We start from the raw sequence: 19130 nt of genomic DNA on the forward strand, positions 1-19130 counted from the left end.
CTGTCTGTCTGTCCGTCTGTCTGTCCGTCTGTCCGTCTGTCCGTCTGTCCATCTGTCCGTTTGTCCGTCTGTCAGTCTGTCTGTCTGTCTGTCTGTCTGTCTGTCGCCTCTCCACCCAGCAGATGTCTTGTCAACCTGCACGTCGCTCACAGCCATCCCTCCCATATGGGATCTTCTATCCCTCCTGCAGTACATTGCTCAGCGTTCCTTTCTCTCTTTTTCATCCACTCCAATCCCCTCTTCCAACCAACCAGCAACCAAACCCCCTCCTCTGGTTGAGGCTGTCACTGTCTTCCTCCCCAGTGTCCTGGATGTTTGCCCTGCCGCAGGATCTCATTAAGATAATCAGGAATGAACTCCTTCTCCAGGACTGGTAACTGTAACAGCCTGTCAGCCTGGCGGATAAGCCCTGTGTGTTCGCTGGGACCGTTTGCGTGTGAATCCCTGTAGAATCCCTGCTCTGCTGTTCCTAGCTCTTCCATCTCTGTTTCCGTCCACATGACATCATCATCTGTCTCTCTGTCTCTCTGTCCCCTGGTCTCTCTCTCTTTCTCTCTCTCTCTCTCTCTACCTCTCTACCTCTCTACCTCTCTCTCTCTTTCTCTCTCTCTCTCTCTCTCTCTCTCTCTCTCTCTCTCTCTCTCTCGCTCAATATCTCTCGCTCAATCTCTCTCTCTCTCTATTTGGTCACTAAGATTGCAAAAAAGTCTTCCTTCCCTGTGTAATTAAATGAGAGAAACGCACACGCACACTTACACACACACACACCTCCGACCCAGCCTGAGGCTCCCACAAGACAAAGATTTGAGCCAGCTCCACCTCCACCCCCAGACAGGGCGGGGCTGAGTGGATGTAAGATCCTGCCTGGTGACTGATGACCCTGTCAGCAGCCTGTTCAAATGGAAGATATTCAGCATAGTTTATGAGATTGATTCCTTTTCATTTGTAGTGCCTCCCTGGTCTTTTTTAAGTGGATGTTTAAAAGGCAAAATAGATCAACACTCCACAACGCCTCTCCCTGAGGTCATTTGTTTGACAAAACGTCTTTTTGGAAAGCAGGCCATTTCATTTCGCCCCGGCGCTGTAATGGAATGCAGTGATGGTGCGTTAGTAGGGTGAGGCACAGAGCGACTGGGCTCCCTGTCACTGACATTGGAGCTTGGCTGGTATCCATCACGGTGTGACAGCTCCTCAACTCTGCCCGAAGGGAAGGCAAACAAACACAAACACACACTCAAAGCCAAACATACACGCACGCAACACACATACTCCAAACAACACACTTCAACCACACACACACACACACATAGCACACACACATAGCACACACACGCACTCAAAACCACTGTGCAGACACACGCTCGCGACAAAAAGTTGTGGACTTCCTGCCACAAGGCGTTCAGGAGTTACCATCTAGGAGCGTTTCCTTAGAAGAAGAGTTTTTTTTTTTTTTTTGGGGGGGGGGGGGGGTCTGGAAGACAGAACAGGCAGTACTCTGCTGTCACTGTCAGCCGGAGACTTCCCAGGCATACGGCAGCCCATCTGCCTGGACACCCTCTGACAGGACGCTGGATGGAGACGAGCTTGAAACAGTGACGGCCAGCGACAGAGCCGGCACATTCAGGAGATAGAAATCTCTGTCAGATTGTCACTTAGAGACAGGAAACACACAGAGAGACACAGGCAGGCAGGCTGACCGGCTGGCAGGCAGGCAGCAACGTGCCAGGTAGAGAGGTAGCCTGGAATTGGCCTGAACCTGGATGGTGCAGCATGTACATGAACTCCACCTCAAACTGATTGTGTAACAGGGGAAGTGCATGCTACTGTAATGTTTCTATGTGAGGTTTAGGCGACTTTTGTATTTTGATGTCATATCAACCACCTTTTGAACCAAACATGTTTTGGAACTAAACGTTCCTCTCTTTGTTTCCTCTCGCAGTGACTAAGACAGTGTGTGCAGAGCAGTGTGATGGACGCTGTTTCGGACCCTACGTTAGCGACTGCTGCCACCGTGAGTGTGCAGGTGGATGCTTCGGACCCAAGGATACAGACTGCTTTGTATGTACAGACACACACAGACACACACACACACACAGACAACTTTCCTTCACCTGTTGCCATGGTGAACGTTAATGAACTCAAGACACAGTTTTTGATTGTAGAGCCCACCTAAATGTTTTATCCTGTCTTGTAGGTCTGCTGGGCTAAATCACAGCTTCTATCTTATCTCAATTGTCTCCTGTGAATGTGAGATGGCTTTCAGCTCCAGCAGCAAAATGCACACTGTCTCTGCAGCATTATATGGCTTTCTACAGGGGGGATGCCATTCAAATCACATTTTCTCAGACAATGCAGTGTTAAATATAAACCTGGCACCCATGGAACCCCGGTCCTAACTCTTTGTTATTCTCTTTCACTTCATTTGGTGTGCCTCAAACTTGTTTCCTCGCTATCAGCATTGGGGTTATGAATCATTGAGCTTCCAAACTGGGTAATTAAAAGTAATGAGCTCAATCTTTTTTTTTTATGTGACACCTTTCTCGAGTAACTGTAATTGTGACCTGCGCTTTCGTCATCGAGACACAGATCCACTGAGTTGTCATTCACACCTGTTTCTCATGGTGGAAAACAGAAAAAGCTCCACAAGTCAGAGGTTAAACAGGCCTCAACTTCAAAGAGCACACTAGGAGCAAAATCACCGTGATATCAAACTATAAAGAGAAAGAAAAACGAGAAAGAAAAACATCTCCAGAAAGTTCAAGATTTCAATGCTACCAGTAGATTTTTAAATATTTTACCTTGCATCAATATTAGAATGAAGTCAGTTTTCAGGAGATCAACATCAAACTTCCAGAGCAATGTTCTGAATATTACAGTACAGAACTTCAACTAGACCAATTCTGCCTCAGCAAATCCCTGTATTCCTAATGGACAGCCATGGCCTTTTTATTCACACATCCTATTCAGTAAGCCAACACATTCAGCAGCAAGAAAGAGTGTTTTTAAGACACGCGTTACATTCATTTTGACTGTGACTTTGACAGCTGTTCAAAACATGTCCCCCATTACGTTCGGTGAAAGCTTATCGGCTACTAATTAACCATTATTCCTTGGTGTTTGTGTTTGTTGTACTTGCCAATTACTTGATTATGTGCAGGTGGACTGTTTGGCTGGAGGCAGGACAGGAGGCTTAATGACTGTTATCTTGCTGTTTACACCACCGGGTTACCATGGCCACCCCCTGACATAGCTCATTGTCTGTAAAGTCCAAGAATAAGGTACTCGTGTTTGAATGACAACCACCAACCATGGAGTGTGTGTACTTGCAGGCCTGCACCAACTTCAATGACAGTGGCGCCTGTGTGACCCAGTGTCCTCAGCCCTTTGTCTACAACCCCACCACCTTCCAGCTGGAGCACAACCCCCGCGCCAAGTACACCTACGGAGCCTTCTGTGTCAAGAAGTGCCCGCGTAAGACTTTATAGCAAACGCTCACACACACCTACACGCAAACCTTTCCAATTCAGAATACCTCTATAAAGCCTGACCTGCCTCACTTGAAGCCAACCGTTAGGGAACATTCAGACCTACTATGTCTATCCCCACACACAGCACACCGTCAATTCTATGAAGAATTTTCCCTTCGGTTTCCATTCTTCCTTTTCTATCTTCGCTGAACGCGAAAACTTCCCTGATCACATCCTTTGCAGCGACACCTCACATCGCCCTTCATCCTCTCTCTTGAAAGTTGCCATTGATTCAAACGCCCAATCGCCCCTCTCTCCCTTGATTTAAATAGCCAGGATGAGTGGGTGTTTTGCACTGATTTCAAGGCGCTGTAGGGATTTATTTTGCTCAAATGCCAGCTCCTCTACAAAGGGCCTGAGATCCAGGGCAAGAGGGAGTACAGGGTGGAAGAAGGAAGAAAGGAGATAATTAGTAGTGTTTTTTTTTATTTTTATGAATGGATAGAGGAGCTTTTTCTGGGTCTTTGAAGTGGGGCGTGCGCTCAGTGCTTTGGGAGAATTTGAGAGGGGGAGAGAGGGAGGGAGGGAGCGAGAGAGCAAAAGAGCTTGAGAGATAGAGAGATGGAAAGACGGCGAGATGGACAGAGCTCTCGAGAGAATGGAGAAGCAGAGAGAAAAAAAACGGAGGAGGCAGTAAACTGCCACTGCTTTGTTTTTGTGTCCATACTAAAGTGACTCACAAGTACTGATGAGGACATAAAGTAGAATGTCCTTCATCCCAGAGTACCTGAACCTAACATTTGTTCTTGCACCCATAACCGTCTAAAAGAAAGGAGCAGTTATTTATAAACTTCTTTATGCCAAGACAAGGGTGGAACGCCAGAGTATAAAGGTCCAGCCAGGGCCTGTAATTTACAGTGCAGAAACTGTCTATCACCCACACTGAGGCTGTCAGAAACAGGGCTTGCTTTTCTCGACAAAATGTTGTTCGGGTTTTTTATTTTGGTATCAAACTCTGGATTTTCTACAGGAAGGCTCAATGTAGTTATTGTGTCATTGAAAGAACAGTTTGGCTATAAGAGCAACATGCAGGCAAAGCAAACACCAGATGCTCTAAAATCCATTAGCATCTATAAGGCTCGTGTGTCTGTGTGTCTTAACATGAATCTCGTAATTCACTTCTGATAATGACCTTTGTAGATAACTTTGTGGTGGACCACAGCTCCTGTGTGCGAGCCTGCCCTAGCAACAAGATGGAGGTCGAGGAGAATCGCGTCAAGATGTGCATTCCGTGCACTGACATCTGCCCTAAAGGTAACACAACAACGCACATTCCAAACGTAAGAATGTTTGTGCTTAGATGTTGGTGGTGCATGTGTGTGTGCTAGTTTGTGTGTGTGGGCATCCACTTTTTGTTCTTTTTTTCACATCACAGCACCCTTCCAAACTGTGTCTAATTGGGGTTGTGTGTCCCAGCTTGCGATGGAATAGGTACAGCTAGTCTCCAAGCGGCTCAGACTGTGGACTCTAGCAACATTGACAAGTTTGTCAACTGCACCAAGATCAACGGCAACCTGGTTTTCCTCATCACTGGCATCAAAGGGTAAGCTGCAACACCTGCTAGCTCGCACATGCTAGCACAGAATCACATTTGGCTTTGACAATTCATGTGAGGGAATGCAGTCAGTTTCTCCTGCCGAGAGAACGGTAGGATGGGAGGATGGAGCGGGGAGTTCTCACTACGCCACCGCTCAGACTGGAGTGTGGATGAGTGCGGATGAGTCCATGGAAGAGTCCCTGCATTGCCCCCATGTCACATAGTATCATGAAGGCCCTCCAGCTAGTTCTCCACACAGCATCCTGAGGAACCCTGATCATAGCGCAACCAGAGTGGATTCAAGAATTCTCATTTGTGACACGTTTTTTCTCTCTCTCTTTTCTCTCTCACTCTCTCTCTCTCTCTATCTCTTGCTCTCTCTCTCTCTCTCTCTCTTTGTCTTTCTCTCTCTCGCTCACATTTCTCTGTCTTTGTCTCTCCCTCTGTCTTTCTCTCTCTGTCTCTCTCTCCCTCTCTCAGAGACGTTTATCACAACATCGAGGCTCTGGACCCAGAGAAGCTCAACGTTTTCCGAACTGTTCGGGAGATTACAGGTGAGACTTTTGTAGTCAGTGAGAACAAAACAGTTTCTGTGTTCTGTCTTTGTGCTTTCATCCGCCTGTGAGAATCCCACACTTATTTTCCCAAATCCTCTAAAGCTGCGGTGTCGCATTCAAGGGAAAGGGATGGAGAGGAGCCCCCCTTAGCTGGCACACATGTCTTCAATTATTTCTTATGACTCTCTTTTTTCCCCTCATCAAATTTGCATGACGTCCCTTCGTTTACATGTTGACTTCTGCCGAAATCTGTGTGTCCGTGTACAGTACATGTGTAGGTGTTTTGACCGAGCCCACCAGTGAGCACACACCAAAGACAGACACTGGCCGGGGGGTGGGGGGTGGAATATGAGATGCGTATTTGTCCGTGGCTTCCATCACTTGTCTGTCCCTCCGGGAGTTTGAGTACCCTGAGTTCCACAGTGTCAGCTCTGCCCCATGTTACATCAATTGTGTGGAGGGGGGTCGACAAGACACATGGGGAGAGAATCCACCCCCCCCCCCCCCACCCCCCCAGAATGTATCGTCGCCCTCCCCCTTCCTCTGGTCTTGTGATCGGGGCCACCAGCCAGCAGCTACAGCCAGACGGAAAACTCCTGCCAGGGAGTTTCAGTATTCAGACATCCGTGTCGGCCCTTGTGTCATCCCTCACCCCTCAGAGCTGTCAGAGGCCCAGAGGCCCCCAGCTTCAACCCCTGGACCCAACCCCCCCTCGCCGGTACGCCCCCTACCAGACACAGGGGTCGGGTCTGTCAGGACTGTAGCTTTGGGGCGGACAGTGTAGGAGGTAGAGGCAGTCTCTATGCACATACTCCGCCACAAACTCCCCACCAACCCTCTGCCAACTGCCAACTGCTCTTAGAAAACATATCATGGGGCCAAGCCAGGTTTCATTGTGGGCGATCCACTGAAGCGATTTAGCATAAGTGAGGTTCCCAGAGCATGGCTTTGACTATAATCAACAGCGCTTTAAAAACTCTTAACCCTTGGTCGGGAGCCTGTGGCCCCCTTCTTTGCGAGGCACTACTCTGTAATTTGCCTTTCGAATGGATGCGCTGCTAATGTGGCTCTCAGTGAACCCCAACCAATCCCCTCACCAGGCTTTCACAATGCTTTTACTGCCAGGGAGAGAAAAAGTGGGAGAGAATAAGAGTGCATATGCCAAAGACATGGCTGACATTATATATTGTCTCTATAGCTATGTATGCGTGTTACACACAAACACGCGTTTATATCGACAGTATATACAGTATGTCTATACGGTGTGTCTATATATGACGTACTGCACCTACGTGTGTGTGTGTGTATGTGTGCGTGTGGACTTTTCCACTTGGTGGAATATACACTGTACCTGCAGGAGACCCCTTTGAACCCTCATGTATTCTTTCACTGTCTAACGTTGCCTAGCCTTTAACCTTGTATATTCTAGCATAGCCGGATTTTGCCCGATCTACCCCAGCTTAGCGCGGCCATGTGCTCAGCAGGCCCTCGTTAGCAGTATTAGCATGATGGGAGTCCCAGAGCACAAACAATCAGCTGCCTCTGGAGGTGCCCATCATGGAGGTGCTCTGGAAAACCTCCCATCGCTGCAGTTTTGTCATTTAGGCAATTAGTGTCAGCTGATACAGCTGTAACAATGCTACGGCCCGGTAGCTAGCTAGCTCACCTAAACGTGGAGGAAGGGAGCAGAAGGGAATTGTGTTGATGGCTACGCAAGCCACAAGACTGGATTAAAACATGTACCGGGATGGAATCTAGTACAACTGTGGCAGAATGACAGTATAGCAGAGGCGACATGTCTTTATGTATTCCGAATGAGCTGTATCTACATGTTAATATATGTGTTCTGTTGTTTGCATTGACAGTAGAAATATATACAGGGATGTAATTCATACTGTATGTTCTGTTCCTGGTTGTCTGCTTTGTTTGGTCTCATCTACTGGAATCATTTATGCATTTCATTTCATCAAGCCTACTTCCAAACACTCAGACTGACAAAAAGAGGAGGCTACCCAGGAGAGCAGAGATGTTGCCGGAATGATAAAAGCTCTCTTGAAGGTTATGGCTCTCTTGTCAATACGTTTTAAACGTCATTCTTCAGAAACTCATCTTGAATCGGCAGGCTACTAAAACGCATCCACTAAGGGAAACTCACAAGCCAATGCGAGGCACATACTTTATATTAGTTAGACATACCCCCCCCCCCCCCCAGGTCCATATGTGCTTCCCGCTCAGTGTAATGAATCTTTTTAAAGGCAATCAAATATCAGTTATGCAACACAAAACCCATCCTTGAAAATAGGCACCATCTGGACCTTTCAATGTTTAAGCGATTTGGGTATTTTGATGGTTTCCTTGTCCAAATACAGTAACACAGTGCCGCCCCTCCCTTCAACACCCCCCCCCCCTCCACCCTGACCCCCTCACCCATCCCTACTTCCCAGTCCTCCTCCTCTCCTAACTTCCCACGCACTTGTTCCTTCCAACCCCTCTCCTCCAGCCTAGTCTGGATGTTTGTTTTTCCTCGCCGGTTTGGGATTCTGCTCCGCCATAGCTAAATATTTAATTTTTAAATTCATTATTAAATATCTTAAATGATCCAAGGCGGTCCGCTCGCCTATTCATTCAACCTACTGAATGTTTAAACACTGGGATATGACAATATAAATGGAAAATGCCATGACTGGCATGATTCACAAACTCCTGGAAGTTCCAGTAACACTTTCCTATGGAAGACACAAGTCTGGGAATATTCAGTGTTTGTTTTGATGACTTCAAATGATGCTCTTATATACACACTTAGAGTTGAAGGTTGTTTGCATTTGTTTTGGTTTAATTGTTAGCATGGATGTTGAAAAATGTAATTTGCCTCTGAAAAGTACTCAACTGCTAATAAAGCTGAATCTTGCTATTTCTCCATATCGTGATAGAACTAGACTTACTTTCTGTTTGCAACATACTGCAACTCAAAGAATGCCACCGCTCATTCACGGCCCACTTAAAAACTTTCTCCCAGTATCTTGTGGCTGTCGTGCTTGGTGGTACTTGGTGCACTGTATGTGTGCTGCAGTAGTGTGACTCTGACTGTGTCACTTGCAGGCTACGTCAACATCCAATCCTGGCCAGAAAACATGACCGACCTCGGTGTCTTTTCCAACCTGGCAACCATCAGAGGGAGAACTCTCTACAGGTGAGACACACCCGCATCTCCACCCAAGCTGAGCTCAACAGGATATCTCCCCTCTGAAGACTGTGATCAATATGAATGATTAAGGAAGCCTACCCTCCGTATAGAGTGTTGTTTTCTTATAGAGTGGAGGATCAACATGCTGATTGACTACATTGAGATTGGCTGTTTAACATGCCAGTGCTTCCCTTGTAGCTTATCTCTGTCAGTCAATGACAGTGATGGCCTTGCTGTGGAGGTGGATTCTCATTATATTGATCTGCTGGCTGAATGTGGCATCTAGTATCATACCTGCAGACCTCTGGGCCATCCGTCAATGACAGCAGCGACAACTTCTTAAGGGATATTATGACCAGCGCCAGATCAGAGCCACTGGCAAGGAGGACCTGCTATAGAAACCAGGAGCAGTTTTTGATATGAGTGTGACCACTTTCTTCCATTCTTTCAACTTGACAGAGAGAGGGTAAAAGAAAGGGATGGAGGGATAAACAGACAGATGATGGGAGAAAGAGCCAAAGATAGAGAGAGAGAGAGAGAGAGAGAGAGAGAGAGAGAGAGAGAGAGAGAGAGAGAGAGAGAGAGAGAGAGAGAGAGAGAGAGAGAGAGAGAGAGAGAGAAAGGGGGGAGAGGGGAGAGAGACACAGAAAAAGAGAGACAGCCATTAAAATGCCGTTGGCCTCTCCCATCTCCCCCGTGTCTCTTTGCGTGTGAGCGGAAACACCATGTATCTGCCAGTCTGCCTCCAAGCCAAGGGTCATCCGCTGAAAGGTCCGGCTATTGTACAAATTAACGCCTGCCACAAGACGCACGGCCGCAACGCGCTCTGTTTGAAGCCTCTGACACCATGCAGCTGGCCTCTCCCGAGAGAAAGTGAGGGAGGGAGCGAGAGAAAGGAGATGAGGGCGCGGATTGTACTTGTGGTCCTGGGTGGCCTATCACTAAGTGCAAGGCCGTGTTCTTGTTAGTGTGAGTGCTTCTGAACACCCAGGCCTCTCCTGGAACACTGGAGCAAAGGAGCGAAAAAGAGAAAAATAGTGGATAGTGGAAAACCAAGAGAGAGAGAGAGAGAGAGAGAGAGAGAGAGAGAGAGAGAGAGAGAGAGAGAGAGAGAGAGAGAGAGAGAGAGAGAGAGAGAGAGAGAGAGAGAGAGAGAGAGAGAGAGAGAGAGAGAGAGAGAGAGAGAGAGAGAGAGAGAGAGAGAGAGAGAGAGAGAGAGAGAGAGAGAGAGAGAGAGAGAGAGAGAGAGAGAGAGAGAGAGAGAGCACTAAGTGACAATGGTACAGTGCTAGAGTAAGCCTCCCACGGATTATAGCATCTGTCAAGATGACTGTTTTGCATGAAGTGATCTCAGCACATCTGAAGGACAGCTAGCGCTGGATGCTTTAGAGAACAGCTTACATTTGCTTGCTAAACAGTGTCACTACAAGAATAACAGCGGTACCAGTACCCAGCTCACTAATGGTATATTGTTCTCTCTCTCTCTCTCCTAATCCATTACCGTTCTCCCTCCTCCTTTTCCCTTTTTTTTCACTTACTCTCATCTCTCACCTTCTCTTCAACCCATCCTTTTACATCCTCCCCTCTCTTCGCGGCTTGACTGTCTCTCATCCGCTCTTTCCCTCCGCTCTCGCTCCCCCTCCCTCGGATATGGCTCCTCTGTCTCTCCAACTCCCATTTGCCTCTCTCTCTTCTCTAACCCCATCACTTTGCCTCTCCCTCACCTCTCTCTCTCTCTCTCTCTCTCTCTCTCTCTCTCTCTCTCTCTCTCTCTCTCTCTCGGTCCTTTATTTTTTCCCTCACCCTTCATCCGTCCCTCACCTGTTCACCTCTCCTCGTCGCCGTCACGTCTCACTTCTCCCTTGCCCGTCTCCCCCTTTCTTCTCCCAATCCCCGCTCCATCTCCTACCCCCCCACCCCCTTCACTTACTCACTCCCCCCTTTTTTTCCTCTGTCCGTCTCTGTCCCTGTCACCAATTCCCCCCCCCCCCCCCTCTCTCCTTTCCTTCTCTCTCCTCTAGTGAGATCTCTCTGCTGGTCTTGAAGCAGCAGGGTATCACCTCTCTGCAGCTGCAGTCCCTGAGTGAGATCAGCGCAGGGAACGTCCACATTGAAGACAACAGCCAGCTCTGCTACTACCACACTGTCAACTGGACCAGTCTGTTTCGCGCCAGCAACCAGAAGGTCCTTATAAGAAACAACCGCAACTCCCAGGAGTGCAGTGAGTCCCCCTAACACCAACTCAACATGACATCAAACACACATCTTTCACCGCAAAAAACCTTCTACACGAAGCACACCACACACCTACCACCCCAAAACATACAGTACAACGATACACAGCTGCCACCGTTGCGTTGAAACAGCAACTACGTTAAATTGATAGTTTAGTTACCACCACTGGTAACGCTGGGGCTAAAACTTCAACAATAAAACATTAATGTATTATGTTCATGAATAAGTTAGCTGGCTATTTGCATTATTGAGTTTAGCTCTCCTTGCTCTTCACCTCACCTCCACACACTCTTGAGGAGTCACTGACACACCTCACTGATTCTGAGGACTTGCAGGAAGACTGAGTCAGACCACTCTCCTTGACAATGTCTTTGAGTGCGTGCGTGTGTGTGTGTGTGCCTGTGTGTGTGTGTGCGTGTGTGTGTGCGTGTGTGTGTGCATGTGTCGCATGACTGAGCCTAGCATGGACCATGGGAGGGCATGACTGGCACCCCCGACTAGAAAGGCAGATGTGGAGAGAAGAAAGATGCACCTGCTCGGTGTGTGTGTGTTTGTCTGGATGTGTGTGTGTGTGTGTGTGTGTGTCTGTACGTGTGAATGTGTTTGCTAAAGGTGTGGGGTCGAGGTGGGATGGAAGTCAGTGCTTCCTGCTGTGAAGATCATTAGCAGGTCTTTAGCTTCTTCAAACCCTGGAATTACAGAAGGTTGATGGATCAGTCTCTCCAGCTGCCTCATCATTAGAGGCTCAGTGCTAGCCTCTCTCAGTGCTAGCCTCTCTCAGTGCTAGCCTCTCTCAGGGCTAGCCTCTCTCAGGGCTAGCCTCTCTCAGTGCTAGCCTCTGTCAGTGCCAACCTCTGTCGATGAATGTTAAAATCTCTGTTCGTGCTAGCTGCTCTCAAAGCTGGCCTAGTAAGCTTCTTGAAATGTTAGCATCTCTCAACGCTGGCCCAGCACGCCTCTCGAAATGTTAGCATTCCTCAATGCCAGCATCTGTCAATATTGGTCTCACTGCTAGCCTTACCAGGCTTCATTTTGATGGCAGAAGAACAGAAGGGGCCTTAGTTTCCTGAAGCATTCATCTCACACAAGCTTCTAATTACTCACTTAGATCCATGTCTCTGCCTCCTCTCTTCTTTCCATCTCTCAGTGATTGCAATGAGCAGCAGGGGACTAGGGTTTTGTGCGTCTTTTCAGATTCCGTTTCTAGTTGCCATGATGCAACAGGGATCATATTGTCTCTTGGCAACAGCTGCCTGTTAGACCTGGCAGACGCTAGCCTCTGGTGTCTTCCCGTTTCCCAGGAGACCAGCCTGGCTCAGTGTTTGACGTCAATTGAGCCCAAACTGTATGTTTTCAGTGGGGTCCAGAATCTTTTGTGTCGACACCTTTCTCATCTGGCATCAATACAGTATTGTTACAATGACATTCCTCCCACCCTTCCTTTACCCCCATCCCATACCTCCTATCCCCTTGTTCTTCCCCCTGCCCTGGTCAACCACGGCACAGAAACAAATCGCAAATCCTGGAATTTGAACAGAGATGTCATTGTTTCTCACGAAAGAGAACGCTTTCATGCTCTGCCCTCATCAGTGCTTTTTTAACACCCCACTCCCTTTAACGAACGCTCTCTCACTGTCACATTTTTCACCTTCTGAACATGACACGGGAAAACAAAAATACCCCCTGGCTTACATTTGGCCACAACTTCAAAGACAATGGGAGAGATGGCCAGTGAGGCTCTGTGCCTGGTGCCCAGAAACACACGCAGCCTTTCTATTCTGCTCTGCCTGGGAAGAGAGGATGAATTGTGGATGGATGGGGGGATGAAGGAAAGGACTAGAAAAAGAAAAAAGGCATTTGCTCCATATATAAGAGTATTCAGACAGCCTGTTGCTCTCTGCGAGCCGCCATCTTGCCTACCATCGCATCAACAGATTGTTATTCATCCGTGTCTGAGATGACAACCTGTCACTGTGAATTCTCGATACTCACATGTTGACTGCGACCCTGCGACCAGACAGGACTATAAATACACAAGGGTCCGGTACTGAGATCAAAAGAAATGATAGAAAAAGTTAGAACTTTAGTCTGTGTTTTCTTTCCACTCCAGTCTTCTCAAGGCTGTGACCTCCCCAGGTGTTGTCAGTCTGAGTGCTACTTTTGTGCTTTGTCACTGTTTGGTCAGCACTATTCTAATGAGTGAACGCAGCTGTCTTATCTAACTCTAGGTGCAGCTGTCTTATCTAACTCTAGTTGCACCGTCGCTCTCTCTTTGTGTTCCATACTTTCTCTCCCTCGCTCTCTCATTCACCTTCTCCTCCTCTCCCTGTACCAGAGGCTCTCACCATGGTACCTCTTCGACGCTGTTCTCTGAGATACGGCTAGCTAGGCTGTCATTACCTATTCCAGATGGCACACACAATGTACTCAATTAGCATCTGACAAGGGATCGTGGTCCCTTTGGATGGACTGGGGGGAGCTCAAGGCGGAATTGAAACCAAATGTTTGACTGGCCTCAAATAAACCCAGTGGACTCTGAGAAGTTTGAACAAACTCTGAATACAGACTGTTGGTAAAAACCAGCCAACTTAAGGTAGCTCATCCTGCCTGTGTGTGTGTGTGTGTGTGTGTGCGTGTGTGTTCCCCAGCCATACAGCGGATGGTTTGTGACCCCTTATGTTCAGACTCTGGGTGCTGGGGTCCAGGCCCAGACCAGTGCCTCTCATGTCGGTACTTCAGCAGAGGACGCACCTGTGTGGACACTTGCAACCTGTACGAAGGGTGAGTGACTGTCTCTTCTCACACACACACACACACACACCTACACACATCAGTCAGCCTCCTAAACCTACAGTTTGTAGCTAATCACCAGCTAACCAGCCAGCCTTTAAAATGCAAACTTAATTTGACAATGCTGTATGATCTTGTGGACAGGCCTCAAATGTCAACAATTGCTCTCGTTGTTGTTTTCTTTATTGAAACGTCCCCATTTTATCCCTGTGCTTTTGAGGTATTGAACACCCTGACAATGTACCGTGTAAACTTCCCACAATCCAGTCTGTCTCACCAACCTGAGACCACGGAGTTGCTCTTCCTCACCCGTTCTCTTCATCCCCGCAGAGCAGCAGACATGGTGTAAACTCAATCTCAGGCTCAATAGATATGGCATGTACTTCTAAATGTCATTGAAACAGATTACTGTGTTTGTGTGAGAGACAAGGCCAGGTCATCACTTCACTTCATAACATCACGCAACTCTGCTCCCTCACTAACCAACCCTGTGGCAGGTAAATACCACCGGGAAATAAGGTGGTTTTCATTTCCTCGACGGATTCAGAGAATTTGTTTGTCGTCTAACCTATATGTGCGAATCATTTTCTCACGTGTATGTCGAACACAGAAAGATATCTGTGCACATGAACGCACACATGAACACGCATGCATTTATTTTTCTGGTTATTTTATTGTAAATGGACTGACAGCCTGATCACGATTGTCTCAAAAAAGTTCAAATGAAACGAAAGGCTCTGTTAAAGAGGTACAGTAACACTTTTTTATGCACACAATTCAGCTTCTGTAGCTACAGAGTTGGTGGCATTTTGTGAAATGGGGAATTCTAAAGAGAGTTGTGAATGATTACTTTCCTATTGTTTATCTTATCTGTATGATGGGTCCATGTTTTGTCACATCTCCCTCGATGTGAACCTACAGTATGGTACAAATGATACATTGTAAATCCAGCCGTGGAAAAACACACTGTGAGCCACGAAAATCCACTCCATGTGGTGTGAAGCTAATTCCGCTGTGTAATGTGTGACAAGCATTGTAGCAGGGAGCTTGGTGTTCTGGTGGTGCCGGCTGGCTGGGTCGGGACTCATGTACCTAGGCAGACCCAGAGGCCGGACCCAGACCCACCTGGATGTTTTACCTTGCAGAGGGGCTGCGTCACGGCCCAGGCAGGCAGCGGGGCCCTTCGTGGTGGAGAAGCGTGAAGCTGGCCTGGAGAGGTACGCTAAAGCTAAAGCTGCGCCGCGCAGGGCAGGGGGGTTAGGCGTGTCACTGCGTGTCACAGTCACTGCTTGCGCACGGGGCCACGCCCTGCCTACCTGCCCGGCCTGCACTCCGGAAAAGGAGCCACCGGGGGGTGCGATGACGCCGGTGCGCCACTAGGGGCGCGATCTGCCGTCCTCTCCGTCTCCTGTGTGTGTGTGTTGTCTCCGTCTCCTGCACACGCGCCACACTCCCCGCACAGGCTGGAGAACAGTAGCGACATGTTTTGCATGACTTATTTATTCGACTGTCCACGAGAGTGCCTTGTGTTTCCTGACGTCTCTGTGTTGAAGATTCTGTCGACGTCGGCTGCGCTTTCCACGTGTCAAAACAAAATGCGGGTTGTAAAGATAATCCGCGCAGGGCCCCCCGTAGAGAGGGCACAAGGCAGGCAGCGCTTCCTACCAACCTGCATACTGCAGATGTGTCGCGGCATGGAGGCTAACGCTAGTTAGCTTCTCCCCCGTGTCCATGTGTCCACTCCCAGACCAGGGTGGGGTTTTACAGCAGGGAGAGCAGTTCAGACAAGCAGACTACAAGCTGAAGCCAGGAGGGAAACCCATTTAGTCTGGAGCTGGGCTCAGCCCTGCTTGGCTCGGCTCTGCTGGGCCAGACAAAGACTTCCTTCTCGTGCCACCCAGCATGCATTGTGCTGTCCAGATAACGCATAATTAATCCTAATTTGATTTAACATCCCATGGAGGAGCTGCTCTTTTTTCATTACAAAGAGGAAACACCCTGGTGCTTCCACAAACACACACTCGCACACACACACACGCACTCACTATCACACGCACGAAGGAATACATGCTACCTCTTATTCTCTCTCCCTCACACAGGCACACACAAGCATGCATGTATTAACTTGCACACACACACACACACCCACATACACACACACACCCACACACACACACACCCACACACACACACTAACTCCTCTCCCACAGTCCCATGCAGCAGCACTATACCCCATCTCAAAGGCCTTGAGCCTCAGTCTGAACTTAATAACTTCCCTGGGCTTCATTGTGCACACCCTCATCCACCACTGCGACCGAGGAACAACAAGCCACTTTAGTAAATAGATTTTTGGGAAATATGGAATCCCCGTTAGCCTCGATAGAACCAAAGTGATGCTATCAATATGGCCAGCTCATCAGCCACTGGGCTGGTGGGTGGCGTGGGAGAAACATAGAGCTTTAGATTAGACAGTCCCTCTGTGTAATATGTATGCTGGAGCTGGGGGTTTAGAGGGGGTGACATCATCACTTTATCCAGCTCCCTTCAGTGCCAAATCCAACTTAAGAAAAATATGGCCCACTATTAGCACACAGCTCCACCCAACCTCCCCCTGCACACGCTCTTACAGTAACACACCATGTCTGTCTGCTTCTGAGCAGTCTGTTTCATGTTTATTTGATGTTTTCTTTTTATTTATTTTTTTATGTTTTTCTTTTGTAATCTATTTATTGATCGTTTGTCTTCACTTCTCTGAATTTGATATATATATATATTATCAGGTTTAATTAATTCATGAGAACGAGCTTCAGTTCTTGGACAGAGCTATGCTAAAATATGCCGTTGGCGAAAGCAAAGTGCATTAGATCAGATGTGCATTTGGACACTTAGATCATACCCCAAAGAGAAACAGAAAACACCATCTTGTTAGTTTGTTCTGTCCATGTTTTCTTTAACGTCAGACTTTTCCATCAGGTTTGGCGGACATACTGTTCTGTAGGAAAGGTGGTTGTCAATAAAAGCCTGACTGTATGAGACAGGACCACTGCACGTTATTGAATTTCCAGTTATAGTAACCCAGTGTCAGTGAGTGTAGGTCACTGGTGGGTGCAGTCACAGCAGGTGGATGGTTGATGTGAGCATTGCTATGGTAGCTCCCCCTGTCTTGCTGCTGCATTGCCCCAGGCTACACAGTACCCTGCCACCTGCCCCCCCCCCCCTTCCCCCTCCCCAAGCAGGAAAAATAAACACACTCTGTCATTTTGGGGAATGTAACACAATTCTTTCTTTCTCACTATCTCCTCTATCACCCCCCCCCCCCCCCGACCCTCCTCCCTTACGCCTCTCCATCCTTCTTCCTGCTACCTCTACCCCTCCTCCCTGCTCCCTCCCCTGCTCTCCTTTCCCCGTCATTCCCTTTCTCCTTCCCCTTCTTCTCCCCCTCTCTCCCCCCTCTCTTTCTGTGCGTCTCTCTCCCTGCCCCCCACCTCTCTCGCCCTCCCTCTCTCCCTCTCTTCCAGGGACGTTCGGGAGTATGCTAACAGCTCCATGTGTGTGGAGTGTGATGCTCAGTGTGAGAAGGCAGACGATGACTCCCTGACCTGTCAAGGCCCGGTAAGACAGATACACACACACACACACTTTCACATTCTCAGAGGTTCTCAGAGGAAGTTCCGACTCGGAAATCAAGGCACGTCCCCCCCTCCCATCTCTTTCCAATGTCCACACACACCCATCTGAATACAGAGAAGTGGATTGCCCCCACTGGCTCCATAGACTGCACGTCTGGTTTACCCTTTGTATACCTGTGTATTGTTTAATCTGCAGCATTGAAGCAATGTTAATTCCCCCTGTTATGTTTACATGCTGTTTGGATCCGCCCAATAAAAGCTCACCGGAGAATTTCTCTCCTTCCCGCCACAAACTGAAATTGCTTCTGACCACAGACAGAGTCTTCGATTGCTCGGCAACCGTGATTAATTGTGTTCTCTAATAAAGTGTGCCTTCCGAGCTTTGGGATTGATTTTATTTCATGTTAACTTACAGGGAAAGTGGATTTCAGTCGCCGTGTGCGTGTCGCCTTGTGTGTGTTTTTTGGGTGTGCGAGCATGCCTGCCTGTGTTTGCCATTCCACCTGCGTGTGTATGCGTCTCATTGATCCAGTGGTCATGCGACTTTATCAGCATAGGGACGCGGTTTGCAGCATTCGGTTGACTGTAATAGGAGTGAACCTCTATGGATGGAGTCACATCCTGCGTGAGTGGAATTAACACAGACCACCCAGGTTTCCTCTCCTGGGGGCTGCCCTGTGCCCGATACCTGACGCACCCCATCATCAGACACAGTCCAGCGTAGCCGTGCCGTGTATGGTTTGGAACCTGGCTCTGGGGTCCTAACTCGTATGTCTGGGGGTTTCCAAGTCAAAGTAAGCAAGACAAGGGGCTTGAGTTTCAACAGAGAATGTGTTCATGGTTGTAAAGGGAGATTGTCTAGAGATAAGGTCGATGCTCTTGGCCAACACATGAATATCCCATGGATCTGCCTTATGCTAACCCGATACATGGACAGACTATTGAGCATCTGCAATGAAGTTCATTTGTCAATCTGGCGGTCGACACGTCGTCTTTCTGTAGCATGTGAAGAGCAGATGGCAGCATGTCTATCAACTGGGCATACCGCACAGGTCCGGTGTGCACGCTTCCAAGCAGGCAAGCCTCATAGCCCGGGAACGCCAGAGACTGGGAACAGACAGCGTGGGAGTGGTGAGCCAGGCAAATGGATTACAGCAATCATGTTATGGCCACAGAGACCATAGCAATTGCATTACACCTTAGCCACAATGATTTGATAGCCATAGCTAATGCCCTCAGAGCGAGGGTGATTGTAACAAGGCCAACAGCCAAGTGCTGGCAGTAACCCAGGAGTGAACGGTGCTCTAAGGTTAGAGAGGCATGATTTGCCCATGTTATCATTTCTATGGTATCTGTTGATGGGGATGGTTTTACATAGGAGTACTAACAAGAAAGGCATGCAGTTCATAGACGTCCTCATTGTCCTGTTGAAGAACACAGTTGTAGGGTTTGTGTGTAGTCATTCGGTACTGTTGGTCCTTGGAAGGCTTGGAGAGGCAAATATGTTAGCGAGGACGAGAAGGAGCAGTGTCCTTTCCTCCTGTCTTCCCCTTCCTCCTCCTCTCCTCCTCTCTTCCCCTCCGCCTCTCCGATCCCTCTGACCATACGCTGTTCACATGGACGAGCCCAGATGGACCAGCGCTGGCTGCAAATTGATGAACAGCCAGCGCC

General features: G+C 48.3%; 1 protein-coding gene across 1 annotated transcript in view; it reads left to right on the forward strand.

Annotated features, from left to right (window-relative positions):
• erbb4b (erb-b2 receptor tyrosine kinase 4b) overlaps positions 1–19130 on the forward strand; it is a 94858-nt gene that overhangs the window by 38794 nt on the left and 36934 nt on the right. Inside the window, exons 6-14 of the mRNA XM_084688485.1 lie at positions 1940–2058; positions 3330–3471; positions 4668–4781; positions 4944–5070; positions 5545–5618; positions 8721–8811; positions 10827–11026; positions 13689–13821; positions 17349–17442. Coding sequence (XP_084544611.1) covers positions 1940–2058; positions 3330–3471; positions 4668–4781; positions 4944–5070; positions 5545–5618; positions 8721–8811; positions 10827–11026; positions 13689–13821; positions 17349–17442 — 1094 coding nt within the window. The remainder of the gene's footprint in view (positions 1–1939; positions 2059–3329; positions 3472–4667; positions 4782–4943; positions 5071–5544; positions 5619–8720; positions 8812–10826; positions 11027–13688; positions 13822–17348; positions 17443–19130) is intronic.

The sequence above is a fragment of the Hypomesus nipponensis genome, chromosome 23 (assembly GCF_054491055.1).
Source record: "Hypomesus nipponensis isolate SF chromosome 23, ASM5449105v1, whole genome shotgun sequence".
NCBI classification, from domain to species: domain Eukaryota; kingdom Metazoa; phylum Chordata; class Actinopteri; order Osmeriformes; family Osmeridae; genus Hypomesus; species Hypomesus nipponensis.